The following is a 25,540-nucleotide window of genomic DNA, read 5'->3' on the forward strand; positions in this document are numbered from 1 at the left end:
TTCAAGCAAGGCCACAGTCACACCACATGTTGAAAGCTCTATGGCGGCACTTGAAGCAGCCGCTGCTGCGCCCAGAGGATCCTGGGAGCTGTAGTTTTAAGCATACTGAGAGTTGCTAGGGAAACCCCCCCCCTTTCACCTCAGAGAGCTACAATTCCCTGAGTTCCCTGTGAAGAGGGATTGATCATTCAACCACCCTGAGAATTGCAGCTCCGGGATTTCTCCTAACAGCTCTCCCGCACTCTTAAACTACAGTTCCCAAGATTCTTTGGGGGAAGCCATGACACTTTAAAACAGTATCGAGGGTGCTTTAAATGCATGCGAATGTAGCCTTTGCTAACAAAGCACTCCAGTGGATACACAAACACCGTATTGGTTTTAGGTTGTGGGTGAGCCAGTGGAATTTGGCGTGCAGACCTGCATTGACAGGTGACTGCAATAAAAACTACCTTTACGATGCGGCAGATCAGGGAGCGGATACAGACAGGAGGAGATTTTCTTTGACGTCTCACCGATGATGCAAAGCTGCCCCCCTCCCCTCCTACCGCACACCAGAATTACCTTCAAAACACAAAGCACACTGGGTGGCAAGGTGTATTCTGGACACAGTGCAATACCTGTGGCGTTTTGGAAAACTTACAACTGCGCTTTGTGCACGACACCTGGAGTGCTCGAGACAGGTGTGACGCTGGCCTAGTCAGAGAAACCAAACATTGCCACATCAAGGCAAGAGGTTGGGCGGCCATCCAGCAGGGAATCTTTAGCTGTGATTCCTGCACTTCAGGGGGTTGGGCTAGATGACCGTCAGGAGCCCTTCCCAACTCCACAATTCCGATTCCCGCAATTCTTAAGAGACACAGCTCTGAGAGTCAGACTTTGAAATGGCAAAAGGACACTTTCTCGAAACCAGTTTTTTTCTCCATCGTTTGACTGCTCCACTAGTTAATTCTCCTCTGCATCATAGCCTGACCCTGGTTCTGAGCTCTGGGACCTCAGAAGGTGCCTTCTGGCTTTGATAATCTCTTTCGATGTTTAAAAGCTCCCTGCTTCCAAAACAGCTGCAAACCAGGAGACCTTAATTATATATATTTTAAAAATCCAGACCCTGCACAATAATGTCTTCATTTTAAAGAAGAAGAAAAGAGCCCCGACTTGGCAAAAAAAGAGAGAAAATGAAGTTTTGTTTAAAAAATGGCAACCCTGCAAATCGTTTTGCCATCTTTTCCAAATTTCACAATTGCTCCTGTGCCTTTAATAACAGGCAGACAAAGCACCAGAGCAGCTTTTCCAGACAAGGAGAAATTTCACCTGCCTTTCAGAAAGGTACAGAGAAGTTAGAAGTTTGTCTGAAGGAAGGAAAAAGATGGCAACCTAACAAACGCCGATACATTTCCCACAAGCCCTTTCTTCTTCTCCCCTCCCCGCTCCCTGGCCGGTGTAAGCTGAGTGACGTGGTCATGTTTTTAATCAAAGCAGTGCATTACTATATATTAATAAATTGAATGTTTCTTCTTTGTTTGTTGACCGAGCTAACTTAAAAAGAGAGAAAACCAAAGTCGCTTTTTTGGCCTGTAAACGAGAAAATGAAAAGGAAAAAAAAGGAAGCAGCTGTACATTTTATACCAAAGGTTTTTCTTTTCTTTTCCTTCTTCTTGGATACCTCATCCTGTACCTGTTTGTGGTGAAATGTTAATTCACAAAAAGTAAACGTCCTGAATTCAAATACAATGCAGTGCTTTACATTTAATGGGCAGAGGGTGTGTGTGTGTGTGTGTGTGTGTGTGTGTGTGTGTGTGTGTGTGTTTGTTTCCTCAACAGAAGCACCTGCATTTAAAAAAATGCTTCCTTATAAAATCTCAAAAAGGAAAATTCCTTTAGAAAGGCAGTCAAACTGCTAGGTGGAATTTCCAACAGCAAATCTCCACCAACAAACTCACCTAATTTGCAATCCCCTAGCCTGAGCGGAGATGAAGTCCTACTGTATCTGAGGGTGCCACAAGTTCTCGAGTCCCACTGAAAGACTCAAAGCACAGCCATTTATTATATATAGTTATGGCCTGTCGTTCACCATGCTGCCCCATGATACACTACAATTGCATCGTGTCTCACCTTCCATCGTTTCAAAGGAGAAGAAAGGTGAAAACCTCAGCCCAACATCAAAAAGTACAAGAAGCGATGGGGCCAGAGGGAAGGGCATTCCACAATCTGGGGAGCCACCACCGTTAAGACCCTCTCACGCCCTGCCACCCCACAAACGTCACAAAGCAGTGGAGGCCCTGCTGGCGACTCAACACCTGGGCAGGTGTCAGAGGAAGCATCTGTAACTGAACTCAGAAGCATAAAGGAAACCTGTGCTGCTCCTCAAGAACTGGTATAATACATACCCAGCAAGCAATGTCATTGCACAGAGCAAGGGTAGCCAATGAGGTGCCTCCAGGTGATGCTAAACTACAACTCCCATCATCCCAGGGTACTGGCCATGCTAGCTGGGGCTGATGGGAATTGGAGTCCAAACCATCCAGGTGTCATCTCACTGGCTAATCTTGGCATGGAGTGTCCACTACACCTATCACAATATACCCAACCAAAATAGCAGCCTAGGCTTGGAACATTAATGGGTTATTTTGGCAACCCAACTAAAGCTTGGAGCAGCCTTCTTTACGTGATGGTCGGCCCTCTCTCTACACCAGCAGGGTGTGGGTAAGCACAGCTCCATAGCAGAGCACATGCTTGGATTGCAGAAGGCTCCTAGGCATGGCCTAATAAAAAGGATCTCTGTTAGCTAGACCAGGAAATAGCTCCTCTGCTCAAGAGCCACATCCCAGGCCATGGAAGAGAGAACAATGGTTGGATCGGATTCTCTCTTCAGGCAGCTACTTTTGGTTCATCCTAAGGAGAGCCTGCAGGATGAGGCCCGTGGCCCACCTAGGCCAGCATCCTGTTCTCACAGCAGCCAGCCAGACTCTCCTTCTGCAGTTTCCACCAACTGGGATTCACAAGCAAAATTGCTCCCTCCAGCGGTGGAGGAAACTTTCCCCAACTTTGGGGGAAAGGTCACAGCACATTGGGTGCAGGACACACACTGCAGATGAAAGGATCTTGGGAAGGGTGTGCCCAAGACCCTAGAGACCTGTGGCAATTCAGAAAGGACTCTGGGAAAGACAGACCAACAGCTTCACTCTGCCTGGAGCAGCTTCGAACACTTAATTCCAACAAGTGGTTCAAGGCTCCTAAACCCACACTTCTGAATACAGAGCTCTCCCCAAAGATCCTGCATTGCAGGGGGTTGGAGTAAAGGATCCTTGGGATCCCTTCCAAATCTATGATTCTCTGATTCCATAAAAGCACTGCAGGATTAGAACAAAGGTCCGTTTAGTCCAATACAATTCTTACAGTACTTAGCCAACATGAGATGCAATATCAGCAACGCTGCACGTATCATGCTGTGTTGCCAAATCAGAGTACAGTGGTACCTCAGGTTACACACGCTTCAGGTTACAGACTCCGCTAACCCAGAAATAGTGCTTCATGTTAAGAACTTTGCTTCAGGATGAGAACAGAAATCTTGCTCCAGCGGCGCGGCGGCAGCAGGAGGCCCCATTAACTAAAGTGGTGCTTCAGGTTAAGAACAGTTTCAAGTTAAGAACGGACCTCCGGAACGAATTAAGTACTTAACCCGAGGTACCACTGTATGGAGTTCAGTTGGCTGGAATGTCTGGTTTCATTTTAAAAACAAAACCAAGCTTCTAGATCTTATGACCATAAAAACACGACCTATAGCGTATGGGCAACAGCTAAAAGTCTCAGAAGCCAGGAAGATGACGGAAGAAGATTTTAAGAGTACAGTGGTGCCCCGCAAGACGAACGCCTCGCAAGACGGAAAACCCGCTAGACGAAAGCGTTTTCTGTTTTGCAGGCGCTTCGCAAAACGAATTTCCCTATGGGCTTGCTTCGCAAGACGAAAATGTCTTGGTAGTTCCTGCGGGGTTTTTCCCCCTTTCCCCCCCTTTTCCTAAGCCCTAAGCCGCTTATCAGCTGATCCGCTAAAAGCCGCTAAACCGCTAATAGCGCTAATCCACTAAGCTGTCAATGGGCTTGCTTCGCAAGACGAAAAAACCGCTATACGAAGAGCCTCACGGAACGGATTAATTTCGTCTTGCGAGGCACCACTGTATAGGTCCTGGTTTGCCAGCATGGTGCCTCTCTAGGTGTTTTGAACTACAGCTCCCACCATGCAAAGACAGCCGAGTCAGGGATTGCGGGAGATCCAAATATCTGAAGGGTGCCTGTCTTGGGGAAGGCTGCTGGTTAAGGGAAGGGGATCCATTATGTAACAATCAAAAGCAGAATAAAATTATATAAAGAAATCATGCAAATCTGCCCTGTTCGCATAATCTGCGCAGGTCCCAAGAATTTAGCGGTTGGCTGTGGGTGCATAAATTCAGGGCTGGATCCAGAATAAGATGAGCAGCACTGAAATGTTTGTGAAAAGTAATGATTTTAACGCAACCAAGAGGCAGCAGTGCTTCTGAATGCCAACTGCTGGCAACCGCAGGAGGAAAGAGTGCTCTTGTGCTTGGATCCTGCTACTGGGTTTCCCATTGAGGCACCTGGCCAGCCACTGTGAAAACAGGATGCCGGAACAGATGAGCCATTGGCCTGATCCAGCAGAGCTCTTCTGATGTTTTTATGACTTTAAATTAAAATTTCATTGATTTCAATCAATGCAACTAAGTCTTGATCCAACACTTGGCTTTTCATTAGCCCAGAACACACAGAACACCACCAGTTTATGGGCACTCTCTGCCTACTTTATAAACAAATTGCCACTGGGAAGGAAGTGGAACCCTGAGAATCAAAAGCGTGGGGAAAAAATAACACACATGAGATTGCATAGAGATTTGTGCTGTAATGGTTTTTTTTCAGCAGAACACAAGGAATAAACAGCACAAGGGGAAAACTGGGTCGAAAAAACGAGACAGGGCAAAACAGAGGTTGGGATTGTAAGATTTAACACACAGAGAAAAAAAACGGAACAAAACAAAACAAAAATCCCAAATGCACATTGTAATTTGTTCCTCCCTAAAACAGTGGGGGGGGAGGGGGAGAAAAGAGTTTGAAATAAACGAAAGAGGCGGCTCACTCCACTTCTAGCAGACACAGACCTTCATTTTAAACTGGGGGGGGGGACAACGGAACAGGGGGGTGTTTCCAGGGGGAAGGAGAAAACGGTGCACAAACTTCTTTGCTCGTTCTTGCAACCTAACAAGTCTCCGAATCCGAGGAAGAGGAGATGGTGGTGAAGATATAGGCGTTCCTGTAACAGAATGTCGCCTGCCATGCCCAACATCTGTGGTGGCGGCTACGGGCGCGGCAAGTCACCAATGCCCACCGCTAAGGAGCATGGGAAGATTCCACAGAACGGAAAAGGTTCAGTCCTAAACAGGAAACGAGGGCCAAACCCACTCAGAACAGCCTCGCCCGACTCGGGAAGATTTTAGGACTTGTTGAAGGCTGCCAACACAGCCCAGATCATCTCTGAGCCCCCCGCCTTGGCCGCTTCCGCCTCAGGGTCTCTGTCCATGAGGTCCTTGGACCGGTTCATGGCCACGTCGTATTTCTCGTCGACCAGGCTGGTGAAGACGTTCTCCAGCACGTCAGAGGCGTGGGCCAGGACCAGCAGGGCTAAGGTCCGCCTGTCCATGCGGTGGGGGTCATTGACCCACCGGTCCAGGACGCTCTCTTGCAGCTTCTTCACCAAGCGCTGCTTCTCCGTGGTGTTGGTGACCGGGTGGGTGGTCATGTCGAAGAGGAGGAAGTTCTGCTTCTCGGTCGTCAGGATCCCCTTCTCCACTAGGTTCTTGGCAATACGCTCCCGGACGTTGCGGAGCTGGTACTGCAGCTTGAAGGGGTTCCAGGTCTCACCTGCGGGAGGCGAGGAAGAATGTCAGCAACAAGGTCAGGACCTTGAGGGCCCATCTAGCTCGGTGCGGTCTACTCTGGCTGGCAGTGGCCTGCTAGGTTGCGAGTGGAAGTGTCTCCCAGCTGCACCAAGAGAAGCCAGAGACTGAGCTGGGCCCTTCTGTGTGCAAAGCAGATGCTCATTTACTGTGCTACATATGTTACCTTAAAAATAAACAAAGATTCTAGTCCTCACTGTTTTAGCTCACTCTAGCTACAGATTGTTGTTTTTTAAAGCAAACAAATTCATTTATTTAATTTGACTCAGTCTGACCCTTATGTTTTCCTCCCCTTATGGTCTTGATCTATCGGCTACTTTTAAAATGAGGCTGCATTTTAACCTGCATTTTAAATTGTTTTGCCCCCCCCCCATTATGTTTTTACTGTGATTTTATTGGTGTTAGCCGCCCTGAGCCCGGCTCTGGCTGGGGAGGGTGGGGTATAAATTTTTTTTATTATTATTTACTATTATTATAGGTATGGGAATGTCTTTCAACCTATGATTTGCTCAGGTTCATATTACAATAATCTACAAAAGATGACCTATAATACAAACTTGGTTGAGAGGTGGTTGTACTTTAGCTACAGAATTTTGCACTAACACCTTATGCCCATCCAATTTTGGCAGCGGGGGTGGTGGTAGTGGAACGTGTTGTCTGGGGGCTGACTGTGGCCCGTGAGGCTTCTGTATTCCAGCCCTTGGGACTATCCCCAGACCAAACCCGTCACTGCCCTCGCTTCACATCCTCCTCAAGTGCTTTTGCTTGGGATGTGACCTTGAACTGTGACAGGGTCTCTTGTTCACCTGGAGGAAGAGACTGGAATGTAGCCTACAGTACCATCCACTTTTGCATTTCACTATTTGCACCTGAACCCTGGAAGGCAGCCTACAGGGAAGGTGGCTCTCAGCCTGCAGAAAACAGGTTCCCCACCTCCACGTTACTGGAGCGAGGGGGAAGGCGATGGGTTGTGAAGCTGGCTTGTTTCAAAAGGTAATACAGTGGTACCTCTGGTTAAGTACCGTATTTTTTGCACCATAGGACGCACTGGACAATAGGACGCACCTTGTTTTAGAGGGGGGAGAACAAGAAAAAAAAATCTCCCCCTCTCTGCCCAGCGCCCCTTCAGTGAAGCGGCAGGAGGCGCTGCGCAGAGAGGGGGAGAATTTTCCCCCTCTTGTTTTCCCGCTCTAAAACAAGGTGCCGTTTAAGGTGCGTTCAGGCAGCTACCTTGGAAGCCTGGAGAGCGAGAGGGGTCGGTGTGCACCGACCCCTCTCGCTCTCCAGGCTTCAGGTTCCTTTCGACCTGCTCTTTGGGGCTGGCGGGGGGAAGCCCACCACCAGCCCCAAAGAGCAGGTCAGGGAGCAGCGGAAAGGCGCAGCGGAGAGGCTCCTGCCATAGCCGCGTGTCACTTCTCCAGCCAGGAGAGGGTCGCGGGGCTATGGCGTCTTCGCTCCATAGGACGCACACACATTTCCCCTTCATTTTTGAAGTTGGAAAAAGTGCGTCCTAGAGAGCGAAAAATACGGTACTTAATTCGTTCCGGAGGTCCGTTCTTAACCTGAAGCACCACTTTAGCTAATGGGGCCTCCCGCTGCCACCGCACCGCCGGAGCACAATTTCTGTTCTCATTCTGAAGCAAAGTTCTTAATCCGAGGTATTATTTCTGGGTTAGCGGAGTCTGTAAACTGAAGCGTATGTAACCTGAAGCGTATGTAACCCGAGGTACCACTGTACTTAGGGGATTAACCACAGTTTAGGGTTTGAACACAGGTCACTATGCTTTTTTCTTCAGAGCACTGTAGCAGCCCACAGGCATAATTTCAGTGTTCCTAATATTTTGCTTAATGTTTTACTGGATTCCTATTTATCCAGGTATCATGTACTGACTTTTTTCGTTTGTGATTTTACTGATATATACAATGTCAAGCGCTTAGAGATTCTGTTATAAGAGGCATGTAAGTTCTTAAAATGAGAAGGAATCTGTAGACGCCCCAAAGGCTTAGCAGCCCTGCAGTGCTCAGAAACACCCCCGCCCTCACCTGTCAGCAACTCAATCCACGTCTGCACTGTCTCGGCAGGTTCGGTGGCTTTGAGGTGCCGCAGCGTCTCGTCTAGGAGGACGTCTCCCGTCGGGGCATCTGACTTTAGGAGGACCTAGAAGGCAGAAAAAAAGCGAGAGACAAAGACTTCTGCCAGGCGCCCAAAGGTGCATTGAAACAGGCCCTAACAAACAGCCTTCGGGAGGCCAGGGAACAGAAAAACCCTCTCACCTTCCGGTCCAGCAGTCGTTTTTTCCTCATAGTCTGTGGCTCCAGCTGTATCCTTCCCCTCATTGCCAGCTCAATGAGGATGCCGCCCCGGAGGCCGGAGGAGATGCAGTCGTTCCAGAAGGACGTGTAGCCCTGAGGAGGAGATTAGGAATGGACATCAGCAAAGACCCAAGAAGATACATGCAAAAAACTGCAAGGTCGAGCCATAAAGAGCTTGTGGTTTGGTGTAAGTCACAGACTTTAGAGGTGACCAAAGGCAGGATTATTAGTCAAGGCTGTCATTAACTAATTTGAGCGGAGATTTTTTTTGGGAAGGGTGGCGCTGGTGATGCTTGTTTTATGCTGCTGTTTCGTCTCTTTCACGGAACAGATGGGATAAAAGTTTTGGGCTGTATCCAAAGTTAAACAACTCAGAGCAGACCCACCAAAAGGCATCAGATATAGCTAACTTAGGTCTATTTCAAAGAGTATTCCAAGAGTATAAGAAGAATGTGTTGGATCTGGCCAAGGGCTCATCTAGTCCAGCCTCCTGTTCTCACAGTGGCCAACCAGATACTCCAAGGGGAAACCAGCAAGCAGGACCCAAGCGCAAGAGCACTGTCTCACCTCTTACGGCTTCCAGCAACTGGTTTTCAGAAGCATCACTGCCTCCAGCACTGGAGGGAGAGTACAGTCACTGTGGACAGTAGTCACTGATAGCCTTGTTCTCCTCCAGGAATCTATCTAATCCAGCGGTTCTCAACCTGTGGGTTCCCAGATGTTGTTGGACTACAACTCATAGAATCATAGAATCATAGAGTTGGAAGAGACCACAAGGGCCATCGAGTCCAACCCCCTGCCAAGCAGGAAACACCATCAGAGTACTCCTGACATATGGTCGTCAAGCCTCTGCTTAAAGACCTCCAAAGAAGGAGACTCCACCACACTCCTGGGCAGCAAATTCCACTGTCAAACAGCTCTTACTGTCAGGAAGTTCTTCCTAATGTTTAGGTGGAATCTTCTTTCTTGTAGTTTGGAACCATTGCTCTGTGTCCGCTTCTCTGGAGCAGCAGAAAACAACCTTTCTCCTTCTTCTATGTGACATCCTTTTGTATATTTGAACATGGTTATCATATCACCCCTTAACCTCCTCTTCTCCAGGCTAAACATGCCCAGCTCCCTTAGCCGTTCCTCATAAGGCATCGTTTCCAGGCCTTTGACCATTTTGGTTGCCCTCCTCTGGACACGTTCCGGTTTGTCAGTGTCCTTCTTGAAGTGTGGTGCCCAGAACTGGACACAGTACTCCAGGTGGCCTTGCTAGCTAGGGGTGATGGGAGTTGTAGTTCAACAACATCTGGGGAGACACACAGGTTGAGAAACGCTGAATTCTAATCCTTTTTTTAAAGCCATCTAAGTTGGTGGTTGTTACAGCTTCCTGTATAAGCGAGTTCCATGGTTTAACTGTGTGAAGAAGTCCTTCCGTTAATCTGTCCTGAATCCTCCAACATACAGCTTCATTGGATGTCCTTATTGTAACAAGAGGGGGGGGATTCCATGTATAATTTTATACACTTCTATCAAGCCACCTCTTTCTAAGCTAAAAAGTCTTTTGATCACCCAGGTGTGGGCTGGGGGAAGGGAGGACTTACACACACACACACACACACACACACACACACACACACACACTCACTCACACACACTGCTCCAATCCAAACTTCTACCAGTTAGGGATTAACTTTTGATGAAGCTGTTCCAAGTTGAAGAACAACTCAAGTCTTCCTTTACAGAAAAAGGAGAGGAGGTGCTGAGCCAAAAGGAGCTGCAGCATGCCAGATGGAAGGCAGCGCTTCCTGCGCAAACACCCAGCCCATTATTTCAACAGCTACACCGCTTGTTTCAGCCTAGGCAAAAAGCAAAAAAAAAAAAAGTGTGGCATTTTAAAAGCCTATTCACTCCAATATGGTTAAGCTTACGCAAGACACCCTGCCTTCACAACCATTTAACAGCTAGAATCAGGCCTTTATTTACCTTTAAAAAAACAACCCTCCACTTCCTCATAGCAGAACATGCTGGATAAGAGTGTAATTGGAAAGACCAAAGAAAGTCTCTTTTCCACCCATGACCTTTGTGGACGTTTCACAAGGATACAGACAGCAGCCTGAAGTTCAGGAGTTTTATTTCTTATGCAAACAAATTCTGTGACATCAGTGGCTGTGGGTTCGGCTGGATTTTAACAGTTCAAGGTATCACAAAGAAACCTCTTGGAGTGTCTTCTCAAAGAGGGAGGCTGTGTATGTTCAATGTCAGTGCAGAATTTTTGACTGTGACAGGCTCAGCTTCCATTCTGGGGTCAGAGCAAGTTTCTAGTCCTCATTGCCAAGGAGTCACGATGGATGTGGTTTTTTTAATGGAACTTGGTGCCTCAATTGTAAAGCTAAAATTCAGATTTCTAGTAACAAAACTAGGCAAATGCCACCCATACATGTCTCTGTACAAATTCAGCTGTCCCCTCAAGACCTATTTATTTTTGCAGCTGTTTGGGGGCATAGTAAAAGTGGCATTATGGATATAATTGTCTCACCAATGTATTTTAGATTATGACTTAATTTTTTTTTCAATTTTGCATTTTTAGATGCTGCTGGCTGTCCTGGACTCTTTATAAGGGTGTGCTATAAGGAATAATGATGGGCTGCATCCATCTATTCAGAAAAGACCCAGTGAAATCAATGAAGCAAGCTAGTCATGTCCATTAATTTCAACGGTTCTACTCTGTGGTTGTGCAACACCACAAAAAACTCAATATCATGTTACTAAAGACCTGAAAGGTATGCCTCAATTAAAGATTTATTGTGGAAATCAAAAACCTAAAAAAAAAAAAGGCTTTGGAATTTGAGATATTAATTCTGACACTGGCATTCTAAATTTCAAGAATGATAGTTCAAATTACAGCTTTACAATCTGCATTCTTGCACCAGACCGGTTCAGAATAGGCCTGAAAAGCACAGAAATGAAATTGCACTCTACCCAAATCTATTTTACTTCGGCCATAAAACCTGTTAATTTTATTGGCGTGTACCTACAAGTATGCATGCTAAGGACCACAGACTCCGACAGCAAATAGAGTGGGGACCAAGGATAATTCCAAAGTCTTTTTTTTTTTTTTTTTAAAGGCCCCCAGCCACACCGGTACTGGTGCTTCAACTCTTAGATGTAAAGTCAGTAAGTTAAACTCCCGGAATGATGCCTCGCCCCAGCAAAGGAAATGAAGTTGAAGAACCAGTCTGAGTCAAACCACTGGACGGGAAAAACAAACACGGATCAAGAGTTCCGGCAAGACCAGGGCTTTAAATCAAATGCAGAAGTGCCACTTTCAAATCGCTCCAGATCTTCTGGGGGTGCCTGAGCCGCACTTCTCTCTCCAGCTGCAGCTCCAAAGTGAATCACATTTCGGCTGTGTAGCCCCCATATGGCTCTGCCCCCCAAAAAAGAATTGGGGGAATAGTAGTTTACCCCTGACTGAGCTACAATTCCCATCATCATTAACAAACCACATTTTCCAGGTTTTTGGGGGGGAAGTCAGGCACTTTAAATGAATGCGTGTCTGCAGCCCAGTCAAAATGGATCAATTATTGCTTAACACGGGGATAGCCAACAAGGGACCCTCTAGGTGATGCTGGACTACAACTCCCATCATCCCCGGTTGATGCAGCCAAAGGGGGATGTGACTTAGCAACAACATTGGCAAACCCTGGCACAACACATTTCAGTTGTCCCACAGCTCATGCAGGTGCAATGAATAAGCACATCTTGCCTTAATCCTCAGGCTAAGTCACTATCTTGGTGCCCAGTCTACCTCAAAGGGTTGTTGAAAGTATAGGAAAGGGGGTAAACACTGCTCTGTGGCCCTAGAAGATAAAATTTCTACTATGATGTCAGCCACACTCAGGGTCTACCCAGCGTAAAGCTTAGTTTATGTATTTGTTTCAGATATTTATATACAACTTAACATTAAGAATCTCTAAGCAGTGTAGATAATAAAAAAGAAAATAAGAACAATTAAAATTCATCCTAAACGCTACAAAACTTCAAGATGCCTGCTGGAATAAGGAAGTTTTTGTTCGTACCTAAAGTTCAGCAAGGAGGGTGCCTGTAAAATCTAAGGAGGCAGCTTTGGAGATCACCCAAAGCCCTTTTGGCTGCAGCCACAAAACTATCTGTGTTCCTCCTTGAACCTGTTTGAGAGGACAATAAAGACGTTTGCACTCCCTCAAGCATTTGGGATTTAGCCGGGAACCTTCATTTCAGTTGCTTTGCTTCCTGGTGGCGTGGCAGTAACAGGGGTGGTTAGGAAGCCTATCTGCCACAAATTTCTCCTTATGCACCCTTGCTAAGCCATAGTTTAAGCTCAGTGCTTTGTGAGAAATCAGACCATTAACACTTAAAACCATGGTTTGTTTTACTAACCACGGTGAAATGTTGCCCATGGTTTGTTTCACTAACCATGGGGAAATGTTGTGTCAATATACCTACACTGAGAATTAAGGACTGGCCACAAACCAGCTGGTGAAATGGGTCTGGAGCAAACTTGCAAACCAGGTTAGGAATTAATTTGTACTAAACAAGCCACGGTTGTGTCAGCTCCCCTGGCTCCATGTCTGGATTAACCAAGATTAAAAGACATCCAACTGTGGCTAATGCTAACTACGCTTAAGTGTGATGGGTGCCCTGGGCTACTGTTCCTGCACCATTGCAAAAAAGGTAGTGGGGGGTTGATGCTGTTAAATATGCTGTTGTAAGACAACCTGGGCCAGCTCCTAGGAACAGAGGAAGCTGCCTTATTCTGAGTCAGACTGTTGGTCCATCCAGCTAAATATTTCTACGCAAACAGCCCTCCAGGATTTCTGGCAGGAGTCCCTCCCAGCCCTACCTGGAAATGCCGCCTGGGACCTTCTGCTTGAAGGCAGATCCTCTATCACTAAACTATGGCCCTTCCCCACAGCAGAAGTCAACCACCTACGATATAAATGCAGCATGAGCGTGCAAATCAGTTCCTACAATTCATGCCCTGGGGGGGAAAGAGTCACAAGACAGGTGCAGCTGGAGTCTTGACGCCACAACTTCATTTAAAAGGGTTCCCTAAAGGACAAGGAGTCACTTACAGTATGAATCAGGATATTATTGTAATCTAGGCGAGGGATGTCTGGATGGACTAGCAAGCAAATGCAGCTCTCCCTGACAGAGCTTATTCCCTCCCCCTTCTCCTTGCAGTGCTTATATTGTACCCTATGTCTGCACGCCAAGACAGGGACTCCAAAGACAGGGGTGCATCTTTTAAAAAGTCAGAACGATGTGACCATCCTTCTAAGCAGGACAAAGGAGGGGAAGTCAAATCGTGTGCAGCCAAGGCACGAACCAGCAAGGTCTACATGGTGTCACAAGCAGCTGTGACAGCCACCAACCTGGATGGCTTTAAAAGAGGGTTAAAGAGATTCCTGGAGGAGAAGGCCATCAGCAGGCTACTGGACACACTGGCTTTGCTCTGAGCCAGAGTTGGAGGCAGCAGGCTTCTGAACACCAGCTGCTGGGAAATAATAATAATTTATTATTTCTATCCCACCCATCTGGCTGGGTTTCCCCAGCCACTCTGGGCAGCTTCCAACAAAAGATTAAGAATACATTAAAACATCAGGCATTAAAAACTTCCCTAAACAGGGCTGCTTTCAGATGTCTTCTAAATGTCATATAGTTGTTCATTTTTTTGACATCTGATGGGAGGGCGTTCCACAGGGAAACACAAGTGGAAAGAGTTGCTGTTGCACTCAGGTCCTCCTTGCTGGCCTCTCTATAGAACAGGATGCTGGACTAGATGGGGCATTGACCGGATCCAGTAGGTCTCTTTCAGTGTGCTTATGGAACCTCCAGGTCCAAGGGCAGTCTATCTAGATTCCTAGGTTCTTTGCGGTATTGGCCGCTGTGAGATCAGGATGCTGGACTAGATGGGCCCCCTCTGGCCTCCATCCAGCTGCAGGGCTCTTCTTAGATTCTGGCAGGCTCTAAAAACCTAACATTTACTGGTTTCTCGCCAAACCGGCTTCTATTTATTGTGGACTCAGTCAAGACAAAGGTTCTCTCTCGCTCACTACAAATGTCTCAGTACAATATAACAGAAGGTTGGCAACTGCATGACAAGAGCTCCAATGGTCCAGCAGTTCTGAAGAGTAGTCCTGGGCAGCAGCGATCCTGTGATATGACTCGCAACTTACACCCTCTTTTGAGGTGGGAGGTGTATGTCGCTAGACCTGATCAGTGGCAAAAGCTTCGACAAGTATCTGTAGAAAGCTGTGCAAAGGAGCAATTCCAAACCGGTTTACCTCAGTAATTACTAACCAAGGACTGCCCAGGTGCAGGGCTGACACACCTTTGGACAGAGGATTTTCCGCAAAAAAGGAAGAGAACTGAAACCAATGTATAAATGGTAAAGATACCAGTTGGATCAGTCCGGAACTGGTTTTAAAATGCACTCCTCCTACTCCATCATGGACACTGCCCTCTAATAAATTTCTGCTAAAAGAAAGAAAGTAAGTAAAGAGTCCTGGCAAAGTCAGTTACAATCCTTGCGAAAAATCACAGAGTCATAGAATGGTAGAGCTGGAAGCGATCCTAAGGGTCATCTATTCCAATTCCTTGTAATTCACGAATCACAGCTATGTTGTCAGAACTAGAATCTGTCCACAAGCTTGATTCAATTAGTTTACGGACACTGCTGAAACCAAGCTTCTCTGACTTGCAACGGGTATTAATTGAGCATAGCTGGTTGTCTCCTTGGTGCTGTTTGGCAACCTTCTGGAGTTTTATTAGTTACTGTTTTGAATTTCTGCTTTACAATATTATTTATTTCATTTGTATTTTGACAGCTGCCCAGGGTTGTTGTTTTGGCATGATAACACAGGATATTTATTTTAAAATCAACAACCACAAATACATAAATATGAAGAGATTCTGTTCTATCACCAATAACCACTGGAATCGATGGCCACTGTGCTTACCCTGTAGATATGTAAACTTTTCAGATTGAACGGATCACAATTTATGGTCTTTTCACACACACTGCGCATATATTTTGCTAACTTCATGCACCTCACAAAATCTTATGCCATAATAAATGGGGAGCCATTAAAAACTATCAAGAAACTCTCTTTTTCTGGTGGGATATAATGGGGGGACGGGACTAAAGGATATCCAACATTCTGGGCCAGAACAAGGGGAGAGAATCTGGCAAAATGTTTGCCAGTGTGCATACAGACACTTATTATGCCCAGCTTTTTCTGTTCACAATAAGAGACAGGCTCAAATCAACTGAATCCCAACACCGGTAAACACTGGCAATCTGGCTCTCGCCACACACCTCGTCTTCACTCTGGTTCCTCAAATTTCATACAAGAACAGCCCACACGTCTCTGGCTTATCTTAACCACTACGGCAGTGCAGTGTAGTGGTCAGAGTATCAGGCTAGAACTGGGAAGATGCAGATTCTAACACCACACTCAGCACAGGGTCCATCAGCATCTCTCATCCTAACCTGCCTCATAGGGTGCAGTGTGGGTAAAAACAGGAGGGAGCTAACCTAAGGAAAATTCGGATATAAATGTAATAAATAAAAAACTGCCTTATACCAAGTCAGGCCGCTGGTCTGCTTAGCCAGGATTGGACCTGGATCCTTCTGTGAGCGAAGCAGATCCTCTACCACTGCCCTAAACAGGAAGGTTCTGGTCCTCATGGTTCTGAAGAAAGGGCTAATTTTAAAAAGGAGCTGCCTTAATCCAGGGTCAGGCTCTTGGTTTGCCTACCTCAGCATTGTCTATACTGACTGGCAGCAGTTCTCCAAGGTTTCGGAAAGGAGGTCTCTCCCAGCCCTACCTGAAGATGCCAAGGATGGAAGCAGGGACCTTTCGCATGCAAGCAGAAGCTGTACCACTAAACTGCAACCCTTCTCCCATAAATAATCTCATGCAGAAGAGAAAGCGGTGCATACTGAAGACACAACTCTCCACCCTGACCTTTGACAGGCAAGCTGTCTTGCTTAATTTCTACCGTCCTGTTTTGAATAGCGTGGTTTTATTTGTCTTTATAATTGCATACTATATTGCTGTAAACCACGCTGGGACCTTACGGTGAATGGGTGGGTAAGAAATCTCACAAATAAGATAAATAGTAATAAAAACCTTCTCAGGACATACATGCTGGGTTGCTTTCCCCAGGGAATCTCAGATTTCTTCTCCTCTAGATCCCCAGCTGACTGTGCAGTTAAGGAGTCACTGAGCTTACCTTCTGCCAGTCAATAGCAGTTAGGCGTGCTTGACTAGGACCTGGGAGATCAGGGTTCAAATTCTGACTGAGCCAGAAGGCTCACTGGGCAACCCTAGGCTGCTGACTGTCTTGCGACCTGGCCTTCCTTGCAGGGTGGTTGTGAGGGTAAAACGGGGTGCATCTGGCATCTTCACGATGCAGCTTTCGACAAATGCTGAAGATGCAGCTCTTTGACCCCTGAGATGTGCCTGCCCTGTTCCTGTTCCTGCAACTGCAACCTGCTCTGTTTTTAATTCTGAATTTTAAATTGCTGTACCCCTCCTTGGGAGCTGCTGCTGAAGGGCGGTTAATCAATGCAGCAACAAGGCTTTTGTACCTCTTTATCCTTCAAGCCGAGGAGCAGCACCTCCTCCATGAGGGTGAGGCGGATGTCTTTGGAGTCTCCGGAGTCTTCCTCGCCCAAATTCTTGTCTGGTATGGAGTCCTCCTCACCCTCCAGCCGCTTGTCAACGTTTCGCCCGACATCTGCGCGCCGCCCCCGGTGAATTAACGTCGTCATGGTCTCTCTGTCGTGCCTAGGAACAGAGAGAGAAGAGGGGGGAAAGATATATATGTATCTCCTGCAAATAGTTCTTTGTGATGCTCCTGGTTTCTAGGGGAAGGGCCACAGTTCAGGGTCACAGAAACTGCTCTGCCAACAGAAAACCCCAGGTTCAGTCTCCAACATCTCCAGGTAGGGCTGGAAATCACTCTCTCTCTGAAACCCCACGCTGCCAGTCAGTGTAGACAATAATGAGCTGGATGGATTGAATGTCTGACTCGGGATAAGAAAGATTCCTATGTATTTAGGTATTCAGAACAAGGAGGGCTGGGATCTCACTGCATGGTTAGGAGAAGGGCTGCAGCTCAAAGCCAGAAGATCTGGCTTGTGCGGAAGGTCCCAGGTTCAACCAGTGGAAAAGTACAGCTTGGAGAGTCGTGGCCAGTCTAAAATGAGACTGGAGAGTCGTGGCCAGTCTAAAATGAGCTAAATTTAAAATTCAATATTGAAAGCTACTGAAAGCAAATAACAGACACAGGAATAGCGTTCATACTAAACCACCGTCTTGCAAAACATCCTCAGGCAAACCCCTCGTTTTTCAGCATTCCTAACTGTCTGCAGCAAAGATAACATAAGGATATGCAATTATTAAGACAGGCAATATAAAATAAAAATAATCTAAAGCAGCAATTTTACAAACGCCGAAGCTGCCCTCCTAACCGAGCCAGTGTGGTATATGGTTAGAGTCTTGGACTAGGGCTTGGAAGAGACCAGGGTTCAAATCTCCACTCGGCCATGAAGCTGCGTGTGACCTTGGGGGACAGGTACTGTTTCTCAGCCTAACCTGCCTCAAAGGGTTGTTGTGGGGATTCATGGGGGTGGGGGGAGGAGCCTTGAGCTCCTTGGAGGAATAAGGTGGGACATAAATGCAATTAATAAATAAAATAAATGAACAACCATGCCTATTCAGAACATCTACTGAAGTGAAGGGGGCTTATTCTCAGGTAAGTTGGGTTAGTGTTGCAAACTTTCTGAGAGAAGTATATACTGACGTCTACTGTTGAGTAAACATAGATAGCATAAGGTTGCACACATGCCTGTTTTTTCTTTCCATTTCACCATAAAACCACTGCTTCTGCTTGGCACAAACTAGACACGAGGTGGGTAGGTAACACCACATCCTGTGCCTCTAAAGAACTGTAGCTTTTCCTGACCCACAAATTAAACTGAGTGGTGCATGTGTAACTTCACACTTTTAACACGTCACTTATTGCAACAATTTGCATACCACTTAATCACAAAATCAAAATCCGATCAAAAGCCCTGCTGGAATAAAAATGCTAAAAAAATATATTCAGTTTTACTGCATTGAGGTATCACCTTTGCCTTCAAGATGCTCAAGCTGGCCTACACAGCTCTCCCCGCACTTTGGTGGCGAATTTGCCCAGGAAGCTTCACAACTGTGTGTTGGGGTCCTCTCCTAGGCCCTAGCCTAGGACTCAAACCTCTACTGTTTCAAACTGCAGCTAAACAGGTACAGATTATATTTAGCTGTCTGGTTATATTTCGGTATGCATTTATGAGAACCAATACAATCACTTAACTAAATAAAAATTTAAAAGGAACAGAGGCGTGGGGCCGAAGAAGCAAGGAAGGGATTGGAACCGTAAGCAGCCACCTCTCTCTCGAACACGTTGCAAACAGGTCATTTTAAGAAGAGACGCAGCTATAAGATTACATTTTATACCCTCTTTAAAATAGGGTGTTAAGATTAAACTCAAAGCGGCTTGTAGCCTAAACAACGAAGCAAACACAGCAGCATAATCAAGATTTATCAAGTGCACCACCACAATCAGGATTACGGTTCCCCCTCTTAATTCCTAGATGTGGGGCAGAAAGCCACTGCCTTCGCCCACCTCTCAAAATGTACACATTAAAACGAAGGGGGGGGGGTTGTTCCTTTATGCACCCAAGGGTGCCAAGGCTTTCATCGCGTCTAGAAAGTCCTTTCCCAGACTCACCTGTAATAATGCCCTGTTCTCCCCTCCTCCTCCTCCTCCACCTATTGCTCAAGTTGCTCGCTTGCTTCTTAATGGGAAAACTGGGGAATCCTAAGCTGAGCAAACTTTACTTCCTGGTTCATCGGCAAAAAGGAAGGGGGAGGAGGAGAAAGGGAAAGGAGGAGTAAAAATATACACCCCCAGCACATCAGCTTCCTGGTTTCCCTGGGAAACCTACCCTGGTGTGTATGCAAAGGGCAAATGAAAAGACCTGCTGCAAAGGAATTCCCCAATAGGCTCCTTGGGAAGGCGGGTTTTACGCCTCCCTTTGTTTCAACAGACAAACTTGGAAAAAAAGAGGGGGGCACGATTAATTAAGTAAAAAAAGGATGGGAGGAGCTAGTGGGATTGACAGCAGAGAGAACCAATGGAGAGGAGGAAAGCGCGGCTGGCTTTCCAAGGCCCAGGAACCAATGGTCTTTTTGCACACACATGCACAACATTGGTGTGCACCACGGGAAAGAAGGAGGTGTGTCCAAGCAAAGGTGTTAAGGCGCCTGCGCGGATGTTTGCATGCCGGGTTAGGGATTGCAAGATTTTTGGGGGGTGGGATGGGGTTTTGCATCTACGTCCTGCGCCAGATTACTCGGGAGTAAATCCCTCTCCCCGAATGCAAAGCAGGGCTTCTCCCTCCTTCCCTCTTTTTCCCTCTTCATCAAGTTTGCATAGGATGGAAGGTTTTGCAGGCTGCGCCCAGTGCATGTTGCATCCACTTTTCCTCTACCCTCCCCGCCCCTGTTTTCCTTTTGTATAATAATAATTAAAAAAATTATTTATACCCCGCCTTCCCCAGCCAAGACCAGGCTCAGGGCGGCTAACAACCAATAATAAAAACAAGTTGATTAAAATACAATTTAAAAAGATTAAAATACAACATTAAAACATTAATATGCAGCTTCTTTACAGGAGGAGAAAGGAAAAAGAAAGAGGGGGAGGGAATCAAGTTGATTCCAAGCCAAAGGCCAGGCGGAACAACTCTGTCTTACAGGCCCTGCGGAAAGAAATCAGATCCTGCAGGGCCCTGGTCTCATGAGAGAGAGCGTTCCACCAGGCTGGGGCCAGTGCTGAAAAGGCCCTGGCTAATCTGGCTTCCTTAGGGCCTGGGACCTCTAAAAAGGTAAAGCAGACCCCTGACCATTAGGTCCAGTTGTGGCCGACTCTGGGGTTGTGGCGCTCATCTCGCTTTACTGGCCGAGGGAGCCGGCGTACAGCTTCCGGGTCATGTGGCCAGCAGGACTAAGCCGCTTCTGGCGAACCAGAGGAGCGCACGGAAATGCCATTTACCTTCCCGCTGTAGCAGGACCTATTTATCTACTTGCACTTTGACGTGCTTTCGAACTGCTAGGTTGGCAGGAGCAGGGACCGAGCAACGGGAGCTCACCCCGTCGTGGGGATTCGAACCGCCGACCTTCTGATCGGCAAGTCCTAGGCTCTGTGGTTTAACCCACAGCGCCACCCGTGTCCCTCTCTGGGACCTCTCGGGTGTTGCTATTTATGGACCTCCATGGGGCATATCGGGAGAGGCAGTCCCGTAGGTACGAGGGTCCTAGGCTGTGTATCGTGTCAGACCATTGGCCCGTCCAGCTCCATATGGTCTACACTGACTGGCAGTGGATTTCCAGGGTTTAAGGAAGTGTTTTTCTCCTAGTCCTATGCAGAGAAGTGATTGGACCCAGGACCAGTGTCCCACTGAATTTTGGTCCTTCCCTTTAAAAATAACGTAAATTTTCACTTCTGATGAAGGGCTGGTTTCGGGGTTTCAAATTTGGAGACATTCCCAGCCCACCAGGGGATGCCGGCGAATCAGCTACCGCTTATGCTTCCCTTATAAACCTTCCCTGTTTATATTCAGACATAAGTTTTGAAAACAAAACCCCTGAAGGCTTTAAGGAGGGAGATGGTGGACTTTCGGACTCGACAGATCTCCTTTTGCTTCCACCTGAACCTCAAGATCCAGCAGCTAAAGCCATGTGTCAGGGATTCTTTCAGCCAGGATTTCTGCATTGTACAGGGTTGGACTGGATGGCCTTTGGGGTGCCCTTCTGACTTCTGGGATGCAAAATGGGAGAATGGATCTCGCAATCCCAGTTTAACTGCTTCTCTGCTTTATTTAAAGCCACCTAACTGGGGCAAGCGTGGGTGTCTCTTCCTTCTTGCCTTATTTCTTCCATTGATAATAAAATTTATATCCTGCCTCTCGCCACCACTCAGGGTTCCGTGTGGGGCGGAACAATTTAAAGCACCCGTTTTAAAAAAGCTTTTGTTGAACCATTTGGGGGTCAGCCAGCAACTCTTCCAGATCGACCCGCGGGCGGCCATGAGATCTCGCAGTGGATCCTGATCCACTTTCTGCCGCAGGGATACATTTCCCCAGGAGAATATGCTTGTTCTGGGCTGACAACTGTGTCCCTAGGAAAGCATCTTTTCCAGTGCCCACTTTAAAGACTGCAAACAAGAACAACGCAATTATATGTTGAATTAAGATTTCCTGATATTTTTGCCTCCTCATTTGCTATTCTCCTGCCCGTTCACCCGTCTTGGAGAACCCGCTGGCTCTCTGCTGCTTCAGGGAACCCCCTTTCCCCCCAGAACAGCCCCTGCAATGCAGTAATAAAATGGGAGGTCAAGCTCAACCAGTGGATTTCTTAGCTGGAGCGGAGAATTGAACTCGGGTCTCCTTTTCTTTTTTAAATGGATTTTTCTATTTTTATATTGCCTGTCCGGCCCAAAGTAGTTAAGAATGGAAAGTGTAAAAACATATTGAAGCATAAAACAGTAGCCATCTGTCAGGGACACCATCTAACAAGGCATAGGTGAAACAGTGGCAGTTAAAACGACAAATTAGCAAGCCTTGTACTTTGTTTTTTCTTGCACACACATGTCGTATTTTTCTGTGTATAACCAAAAAATTAGGTTTAAAATTGGGGCTCGTCTTATACACGGGTAGTACTGAGGGGTGTTTTCTTAATTTGGAGTCCCCCAAAATAGGGGGCGTCTTATACATGGGGGCATCTTATACACGGAAAAATACGTGCGTGTGTGTGTATATATATATATATATGCTTTCATATATATATATGTATATATATGTATATATGTATATGTATGTGTGTAAATATACACACACACAAACATATATATATATATATATATATATATATATATATATATGTGTGTGTGTGTGTGTGTATATGTATATGTATGTGTGTGTATATACACACACACACAAACAGGCCATAATTTGCTCTTCCTTTTCCCTCTCCTCCATTAGAGCCTTTTGAATTTTAAAGCCTTCTGATGAGGCTCTTTCCTTTATACTGACATGAGCTTCTTTGAGAGGCAATATTCCCATTTTATTATTTTTACGCAGTACTGTATAGAAGTTGTTTGTTATAAATGTGAATCACTTTGAGGTCACCCGCAACAGAAAACACTCAATAAGTGGATACAGAAATGTGGCCGAATTTTTCTCCTCAGGAACTTCTGCTGGGCCTGAGAGGCTAAGTTGTCATGTCTGAGGAGGAGCGGCCATGACAGTCCCTCTGAAACTGCTTTTTATATGCCAACAGGGCAGCCTTCCTTCTTTTTTGACTAGGGCCTGGGAGGCCTGGATTCAAATCCCCACCTGGCCATAAAGATAACTAGCTGACAGGGTTGTTGTGGAGCATAACAAGGGGAGAGAGAGACAAAATGTATGCCATTTTGAGTTTCTTGGAGGAAAGGCAGGATATAAATATATATTTATAAATATATCATATATAAATATAATAAATAAGATATTGTGTGGTGTCTAATGATCCAGAGACCCCCCCCTTTATGCTTTGTTCCTCAAAACGGTTTATGAACAGTTGAGATTTTGACAAGGACTAGAAGCCCCAGGCACTTTTTATACAATTTGATGTTCCTTTATCACTAATACTGCAGAACCATCATTTTCAAGACAACCATTGTCCCAAGCCTGGCAAATCTGGAACTAGACTTGGCAGCCAAATAGCACAAAACCGTATTTCTTTCTTTATGCGAAGACCATTATTTTCCTTTCCTTTCACGATCTGGACTTTGTTACTTAATCCATACGTGACTGCAATTCTTCTACATGCCTATTCTATGGTGTTGGTTTGGTTTACATCTGTTATTAGAAATATTCTCTCCGATTGATGTACGTCATAAAATGAAATTAATTTTTTTTTACAAAAGAAGAAGATATCTATTCCTGAGAGGAATGGCCCCTAGTCTCAGGAGCTGCTTGCTCGGGTCAAGAGACAGGGAGCCATTGTCCCTTCTCCATTTTGTTTCTGTGCTTCGGACGCCAGCGCCTCAGCGCAGCCCTTTTGGCTTTGACTGTTTTATGGCTTATTAATTTATATACCGCTTAAAACCAAAATAGGCTTCTTGCCACATTACAGCTTGATAAAAGAGAAAGAGGGGAACTGGCCACCTTCCTTTAGCCTGCCTGGGCTGTCACTGTGAGGAGAGGGAACGGCCGGTAACCCTGCTAAGGTTTATTTTTTAAAAGGCGGGAAAATAAGAAAGGCTTCCAGGGTCTTAATTGACAACCCCTTCCTTCACTGTCTTCTTGGTCGCTGCTGGAAGCCATCTTTACCAAGGCCGTTGGCACATTTGAGATGCATGTTTTTTCAGGACCCACCCTATTCCTGTGACCTTAATTTGGCTGAACCGTTTTTAATTTCATAATTTTTATTTGTCGCAACCTGCCCTGGGACTTGCTGGGGAAGGGCGGGTAACAATTATAATAATTTTGTGGCCGCTGAGGAGATGACAAAGATGGCACTGGCCCTCCAAATTGACCACAACTGTGCCGTACATATAAAGCCCTATTATACTAAATAATAATAATAATTTTTTATATCCTGCCCATCTGGCTGGGTGAAATATACTCAGAGTCGCAAAGTGATTTCATGCTCTTTATTCAGCTCATAGTGGTGAGGAGGAATGAATGAAAGTCCCCTCAAAGTATCTGCTTTATATACATTATTTACACAATGGGCTGCACATGACAACAGAAGATTAAAAATACATTAAAACATCAGTCATAAAAAACTTCCCTAAACAGGGCTGTCTTCAGATGCTTTCTAAATGTCAGATAGTTGTTTATTTCTTTGATATTTGATGGGTGTTCCACAGTGTGGGCGCCACTATCTATAGAAGTTGTGGCTTTCACCAGCCATATAATCCTGGGAATTGTAGTTTATTAAGGGTGCTGAGAGTTGATAGGAGAAAATCCACCCCAATTCCCCTCACAGAACTACAATTTACAGAGTGGTTTAACAACCAGTCCCTCTTCCTAGGGAACTCTGGAAATGGTAGCTCTGTCAGGGGACAAGGGAGACTGAGGAAAGGCTGAAGGAACATTCATCCCAGAGAAGACGCAGAGTCCAGGGATAAATTGGCAATAGGATGCTTCAGGTTACCAGACAGGATGTCACAAAGATGAGGACCAAATCTCGTTTTCCGCTGCTGCAGAAAATGACATATAATGGGCTGAAGTTATAGGAAGGACTGACTGCAGTTGAACACTGGGAGAATTGTATGAACAGGAAGAACAGTTTGAAAGTGGGGCCCGAGGGCCGCATTCTCGCCTGAGCAACCTTCTGGGGGCCACATGTTTGCGGATGGAGCCAGAGGCAAAACTGGGCAGAGTAATGAATGCTGATTTTTTAAACCTTTGTACCAGAGGCTAGTTTCTGCAGACAGGTTTCCAGGCAAGCAAAGGGCATTATCAAGAGGACAGGTGCACATTCAGGTTGAGGAAAAGCTTGCAAGCTTGTGCATGAGGTGTGGGAAAAGTGTGTGGCATAGCTGTCAGCTTACAGATTTGAAAATAAGGGACCAGCAACCTCGAAAATAAGGGACCAGCAACCTCGAAAATAAGGGATTAGCAGCCAAAATAAGGGATTTTGCTTACGTAGTTTATACAGAAATCTGCCACTGATGGAGCCATGCTGCTTTGGCTGCCACTAGCAGGGGGTTGGACTAGATGATCCTAAGGGTCTACAACTCCAGCTAAAGAAGAGTGGCAGACAAAACTGATGAATGACGTCCAGATGGCAAAGCTTCCAGGCAGAATGAGAAACCAGGAAGAGGACCTCTTTAATAAAGAAGGGGGAAAGTTTATAATTTAGTTGAAAAGCTATTGTAAAGAGTTACATACATTGGTAGGATTGACAGAAAACTTGTAAAAATTTGAACTATGGATGGACAAATGATTTATAAAAAATGAGTTATGAAAGGGATGCAGAGGGGGAAATCACAACATTAAGATGCTGCACAGGTTGGAGGAGATGCTAAGCAGCACGTCGGGGCTGCCGTCGTCCTGCTGCGAGGAGTTCCATCGGCCCTTCCCCGCCCAAGAGAGAGAGGGAGGGAGAGACCCTTGCCCACACCGCCCGCAAGCC

General features: G+C 46.1%; 1 protein-coding gene across 9 annotated transcripts; it reads right to left on the reverse strand.

Moving 5' to 3' along the window:
• Positions 1 to 4,889: 4,889 nt before the first annotated feature.
• GOLPH3L (golgi phosphoprotein 3 like) lies at positions 4,890 to 24,580 on the reverse strand. 9 transcript variants are annotated; one of them, XM_081841337.1, is made up of 6 exons: positions 19,086 to 19,683; positions 17,618 to 17,679; positions 16,900 to 17,098; positions 8,235 to 8,366; positions 8,004 to 8,118; positions 4,890 to 5,925 (listed from the first exon to the last, which is right to left on the reverse strand). In XM_081841337.1, the coding sequence occupies exons 3-6, from the start codon at positions 17,080 to 17,082 to the stop codon at positions 5,498 to 5,500; spliced, it is 858 nt and encodes a 285-aa protein (XP_081697463.1). In that variant the 5' UTR covers positions 17,083 to 17,098; positions 17,618 to 17,679; positions 19,086 to 19,683; the 3' UTR covers positions 4,890 to 5,497. The 9 variants fall into 9 exon arrangements, with proteins under 9 accessions (XP_081697463.1, XP_081697466.1, XP_081697460.1 ...); XM_081841340.1 differs by lacking the exons at positions 17,618 to 17,679; positions 19,086 to 19,683 and adding an exon at positions 24,557 to 24,580; XM_081841334.1 differs by lacking the exons at positions 17,618 to 17,679; positions 19,086 to 19,683 and adding an exon at positions 23,728 to 23,759.
• Between the last annotated feature and the right edge of the window lie 960 nt (positions 24,581 to 25,540).

This window comes from Podarcis erhardii (genome assembly GCF_964252035.2).
Source record: "Podarcis erhardii genome assembly, chromosome: 15".
Classification (NCBI taxonomy): Eukaryota; Metazoa; Chordata; class Lepidosauria; order Squamata; family Lacertidae; genus Podarcis; species Podarcis erhardii.